At 34.4% G+C, this 6,488-nt stretch overlaps 1 protein-coding gene across 5 annotated transcripts; it reads left to right on the plus strand.

Annotated features, from left to right (window-relative positions):
- Nucleotides 1–6,488, plus strand: LOC117481626. 5 transcript variants are annotated; one of them, XM_034129397.1, is made up of 5 exons: nucleotides 1–86; nucleotides 283–642; nucleotides 782–919; nucleotides 1,074–1,135; nucleotides 1,305–2,278. In XM_034129397.1, the coding sequence occupies exons 1-5, from the start codon at nucleotides 50–52 to the stop codon at nucleotides 1,365–1,367; spliced, it is 660 nt and encodes a 219-aa protein (XP_033985288.1). In that variant the 5' UTR covers nucleotides 1–49; the 3' UTR covers nucleotides 1,368–2,278. The 5 variants fall into 5 exon arrangements, with proteins under 5 accessions (XP_033985288.1, XP_033985286.1, XP_033985284.1 ...); XM_034129395.1 differs by having other exon boundaries at nucleotides 29–86; nucleotides 280–642; XM_034129393.1 differs by lacking the exons at nucleotides 283–642; nucleotides 782–919; nucleotides 1,074–1,135; nucleotides 1,305–2,278 and adding exons at nucleotides 4,396–4,797; nucleotides 4,931–5,074; nucleotides 5,229–5,290; nucleotides 5,460–6,488 and having other exon boundaries at nucleotides 42–86.

The raw sequence follows: 6,488 nt of genomic DNA on the forward strand, positions 1-6,488 counted from the left end.
TCCAGCAGTAAGACCTTTCACGTTTTTCTTCATCAGGTCATCATCACAGATGGAAGGGCTCCGTATTGTTCTGGTCATTCTGCTAGGTAATATTTGGTAGACTCATTCAGTTTTAATATATTTTATTCATTGTGTTATATTAAATTAATGCGTTCATTGTCAGCGCTGTAATGAGCAGTAATCTGCATTTAGTGTAGTGGGATACACTGTGTTACTCTGTTGTAATGCACACTCATCACATTTATATTTGATTTTGTGATTGCTTTCATTTTGCTGTAGTAGTATCATGCACTCATGACTGGACCTCTGGATCAGAGTTGGAGATGACAGTCAGACCAGGAGACAACATCACTCTCTACTGTGACTGCAAGATATTAACCGGAGTATACATCGTGTGGTACAGGAACTGCTCTCATGAGAACCAGCCTTCTCTTGTCCTTAACACAGATAGAAAATACTTACGTTTCCACTTTGTGAGAAACTCTTCCTCTGAGTCCTATGACCTGCTGATCATTAACATCACTGAGACCGATGAAGGGCTCTACTACTGTGGAACTAAACAGTTTAAGGTGGAGAAAAACGAACAAATTACTTACTCAGATATTTACACACATGGCAATGTCTCAACAAGGATCCATGTCAGTGAGTATGCTGTTCTTACTAATTGATTTATCTTAATTGACAGTATTAAAAAAAAGCTTCATCTACTAAATTAAATCTTTCAATTTTTAGGCAAACTGAGAAAAATTCAAATGTAAATCTAGATATGTATTTGTTCCAGATTCCAGCTCATGCCCTGACCCCGGTGGACACATTTTGAACCCTGTTGTGACCTGGATGATGGTGCTCACTCCAGCCTTTACTATTCTCACCTCCTTGATTTCCTTTATTCTGGTGTATCTCTTCTGTCAGAAAACAGGTACTGTTGTCGCACAATTGTTTCCCCTACTATTGTTTAAAAGAAATGATGTAAAATCTATTATTTATACCTAAAGGAAAGCTCTCATAGTGAACTATATTTTCATAGGTGCAGTCAGTGGTACTTTGTAATGTTGTTGTATTTTATTTTGCAGATAAGGATCCTCAAATTCTCCAGAAAAGACTTAACACCAGGATTCAAACAAGATGGGATCAGGTAATGAACACAGGACATTTAGGAAATGTACAAAGTCTACACTGATCTATAACAGCAACTTTTAGCAGTCATCTCCTCGTCAACAGTGGTTTCATATTTCACAGTTAGACATCTTTATTTATAACAGCAAACAATATTTCTAAATAACAAATGTCAAATGATCTCTCAGGATGAAGATTTGTGTTTCACACGAGTTGTGTTCCGAGCGAAGGATGGAAGAAAACAACAATAGACGGAAAATGGACAACAATATCACATTCACACTGTTTAGGCAGAAACAAACTAAAGTGCAAGGAGTTCAGATTCAGAAGGTTTACATTCATGTGCTCAGTTTAAGTATTCAATCCCTCCTGCTTTTCTCTCAGTTGTTGTGCCAATCTGTTAGATCATGAAGTGTTGACATGTTTTATAAAGATTGGGTTTTGTGCCTCTTTACCTGTTCTTACTGATATCTTATTAATAAGCTGTGTGCAAACAAAATATTATCATCAACTAACAAACTGCTCCTTTCCTTATTGATGAATGTGGTATCATTACATATATTTGAGTCCTGATAAAAATGATCAATATAAGAACAAATAATAAATACATTGAAAGGATAGCAGGATGAACATTTCAGTATTCCAGAAAAACAGTAAAATTCTAAATATTTTAGATACATTTTACATAGCCTACTTTTTGATCCAAGTGAATTGACTTAATTCAGGATATTTCTCTCTTTCTCGTCGCTCTTTGACTGTTGGATGTGCCAACACAATATCTGCATTTTTTCTCCTCAACTAAGTTGCTGTGTCTAAAAATGTAATGTAACATTTAACATGAATTTATATCCAATGTGACATTATCAAAAACATTACCTCCTTTAGATATATTTTGTTTTTCTACTAAATATTATCGATTGAATGACAGACCCTTTAGTAGACCATAATAATTAAATTAATCATTCATAATACAGGTTATTATTTAGGACTTCTGTTATTGGCATTAACCACAACATAGTGCATCCAAATTCACTCAAGAAGGAAATGTAATGTATTTCTTAATGTTTTCATTCTTTCCAAATTCTACTTTTTTGTTTCAGTTTGTTTTATTTCTTTCCACAACTCCAATAACAAGTTACACTTGATCAGATGTGCAGATCAACCCCCATGTGTAATTGTATTTCCTGTTTGTTGTTATTAAATACATTTAAACTTCTAGTTCACATTTTTGACTGAAATGAATTGCTAACATTTCATAATGGTGTTTTAGAATTATTGCTCTGCAACAAGACACAACATTCATTTTCTGACAATTTCCTGTTTTTATCTGAAATGGCTATCGGCCCCCACCCTTCACCAGTGGTCTGAGACAATTCAAAGTAAGCTTTACAGGAAACCCACAGTGACAAACATCCCCTCACTCACTCAGCATGCAGCGAGACTGAAGCTGCAGATAGCGACCTGCTGAAGGTGTTGGTGGAATTAATCAGTGAACGCACTGAACGCATCATAACTGTTAGATCAGATAAGATCTACTATTTTACACTTTGCAACAGGGCCATTGTTTGCAGACAGATGCAGAGAGTGGTTTCATACGAAGTCATATTCAAGATGTTCATCTGCACTGTTGAGTCTGAATAACATCTTGTGGCATTTTTGGATTCAAAATATTTTTTTAACAAATACATTTTTATTTTTACTTATTTTTATATTCATCAATACTCTTTTATCTATACATAAATATACATTCAAGTTACAATAACTTGTAATGAAGACAGGTATATTGGAATACACTTGAACTTATCAGGTTTTGCTGGGAAAAACAGAGAAGGGTGAAGGGATGCTGGTTGTGAACTCTCCTGACCTCTGGAGAAGAGTTAGGGCAGCTCAGAGACGTTATGTGTTTCATTACATCAGAAGGGGAGATCTGACCCATTTTAACAACAGCTGTTCGTTGGAAGGGGCTTGTTTAATCAAAGTAAAACAATCTTCCCTGTTTCCTCCTTGTTGGACAATGTTTTAAATTCGCAAAAATCTCCAAAAACTGATTTTGGGATAGCAGCATTTAAAATAATGTTTTTGTTTGTTTTTAGAGCAGACAATTGAAACCACACACACATATAATAATCACTCACAATCTATACCCCAAGCGGGTTTTGAACCCCCATCTCTGTGTCAAATGTGTGGCTTTCACACTGGGCCACTTCCAGCGCACTAGTTCTGTAGAGAACCACAGTGAGAAAAATATCAGAAACATGGCTTTCACCAACCTGCAGAGAAACAAATAGTCACACACTGAACTGAAGGTAAACCTTTAATATGAAACGGGATTACAAAATCAGGATACAAAAAAAGGTAACTCCCTGTTTCAGTTGTGTTAAAGAGATCTAAGGTTAAAGGATTATAGGTATGAGTTTGTCTTAATTCGGGAAACTTTTATTTTTCTTTGTTTTATTATTATTTTCTTTTTAATGCAGTAGGTACAAATATGATTTATAAAAAAATAAAATGATGTGTTTACTTTTAATTCATGTGTTGAACTTAAAAAGCATGTTAAAACTATCCTATTCTTTATGCCTAGCCTATAAATTAAGATAACACATTTCTGATTCAAAATATCTTAGTTTCTTTCCTCTGGTTACATTGTTCTATTGTCTTACAGAGCACGATTAAGTAAAAAAACATCTTATTGATATTTCTTCTCTCTTGTTTATAGGAATTGCATTTGATATGAAGGTAATTCAAAAGTACATGAGAGTAATTAGGTACTTTTATGTTGTGATACTTATATTATGTTACTGTTTTTTCATGTAACCAGTAATTGTAACACAATATATTTTTTAAGTTCCCCTCCCAACCCTGAAATTGAGGCGATCTTTTAATCTAGTCTGTCTCTTTGATTCTAACCAATAGAAACAACGACAGAAAAAAATGTTCAGTTCATCGTGCCAATCAAAACTGACATGTCCTTAAATAGAAAAGTCTGGGCAGGTCAGTACATCCAGCAGTAAGACCTTTCACGTTTTTCTTCATCAGGTCATCATCACAGATGGAAGGGTTCCGTATTTTTCTGGTCATTCTGCTAGGTAATACTTGGTAGACTCATTCAGTTTTAATATATTTTATTCATTGTGTTATATTAAATTAATGCGTTCATTGTCAGTGCTGTAATGAGCAGTAATCTGCATTTAGTGTAGTGGGATACACTGTGTTACTCTGTTGTAATGCACACTCATCACATTTATATTTGATTTTGTGATTGTTTTTATTTTGCTGTAGTAGTATCATGCACTCATGACTGGACCTCTGGATCAGAGTTGGAGATGACAGTCAGACCAGGACACAAGATCACTCTCTACTGTGACTGCAAGTTATCATCCGGAGTATACATCGTGTGGTACAGGAACTGCTCTCATGAGAACCAGCCTTCTCTTGTCCTTAATGTAAAAGAATGGAGAAGATACTTTATGGATATAAACTATTCTCTGAATCCTCTACCTCGTTTCCACTTTGTGAGAAACTCTTCCTCCGAGTCCTATGACCTGCTGATCGTTAACATCACTGAGACCGATGAAAGGCTCTACTACTGTGGAACTGATCAGTTTAAGTTGGAGCAAAACGAACGACTTACTTTCACACATATTTACACAAATGTCAACATCTCAACAAGGATCCATGTCAGTGAGTATGCTGTTCTTACTAATCGATTTATCTTAATTGACAGTATTAAAAAAAAGCTTCATCTACTAAATTAAATCTTTCAATTTTGAGGCAAACTGAGAAAAATTCAAATGTAAATCTAGATATGTATTTGTTCCAGATTCCAGCTCATGCCCTCACCCCGGTGGACACATTTTGAACCCTGTTGTGCCCTGGATGATGGTGCTCACTCCAGCCGTTACTATTCTCACCTCCTTCATTTCCTTTATTCTGGTGTATCTCTTCTGTCAGAAAACAGGTACTGTTGTCGCACAATTCTTTTCCCTACTATTGTTTAAAATAAATGATGTAAAATCTATTATTTATACATAAAGGAAAGCTCTCATAGTGAACTATATTTTCATAGGTGAAGTCGGTGGTACTTTGTAATGTTGTTGTATTTTATTTTGCAGATAAGGATCCTCAAATTCTCCAGAAAAGACTTAACACCAGGATTCAAACAAGATGGGATCAGGTAATGAACACAGGACATTTAGGAAATGTACAAAGTCTACACTGATCTATAACAGCAACTTTTAGCAGTCATCTCCTCGTCAACAGTGGTTTCATATTTCACAGTTAGACATCTTTATTTATAACAGCAAACAATATTTCTAAATAACAAATGTCAAATGATCTCTCAGGATGAAGATTTGTGTTTCACACGAGTTGTGTTCCGAGCGAAGGATGGAAGAAAACAACAATAGACGGAAAATGGACAACAATATCACATTCACACTGTTTAGGCAGAAACAAACTAAAGTGCAAGGAGTTCAGATTCAGAAGGTTTACATTCATGTGCTCAGTTTAAGTATTCAATCCCTCCTGCTTTTCTCTCAGTTGTTGTGCCAATCTGTTAGATCATGAAGTGTTGACGTGTTTTATAAAGATTGGGTTTAGTGCCTCTTTACCTGTTCTTACTGATATCTTATTAATAAGCTGTGTTCAAACAAAATATTATCATCAACTAACAAAATGCTCCTTTCCTTATTGATGAATGTGGTATCATTACATATATTTGAGTCCTGATAAAAATGATCAATATAAGAACAAATAATAAATACATTGAAAGTATAGCAGGATGAACATTTCAGTATTCTAGAAAAACAGTACAATTCTAAATATTTTAGATACGCTTTACATAGCCTATTTTTGATCCAAGTGAATTGACTTAATTCAGGATATTTCTCTCTTTCTCGTCGCTCTTTGACTGTTGGATGTGCCAACACAATATCTGCATATTTGTTCCTTAACTAAGTTGCTGTGTCTAAAAATGTAATGTAACATTTAACATGAAGTTATATCCAATGTGACATTATCAAAAACATTACCTCCTATTAATGTATTTTGTTTTTCTACGAAATATTATCGATTGAATGAAAGACCCTTTAGTAGACCATAATAATTAAATTAATCATTCATAATACAGGTTATTATTTAGGACTTCTGTTATTGGCATTAACCACAACATATTGTATCCAAATTCACTCATGAAAGAAATGTAATGTATTTCTTAATGTTTTCATTCTTTCCAAATTGAACTTTTTTGTTTCAGTTTGTTTTATTTCTTTCCACAACTCCAATAAGAAGTTACACTTGATCAGATGTGCAGATCAACCTCCATGTGTAATTGTATTTCCTGTTTGCTATTATTAAATACATTTAAACTTCTA

The sequence above is a fragment of the Trematomus bernacchii genome, unplaced genomic scaffold (genome assembly GCF_902827165.1).
Source record: "Trematomus bernacchii unplaced genomic scaffold, fTreBer1.1, whole genome shotgun sequence".
Classification (NCBI taxonomy): Eukaryota; Metazoa; Chordata; class Actinopteri; order Perciformes; family Nototheniidae; genus Trematomus; species Trematomus bernacchii.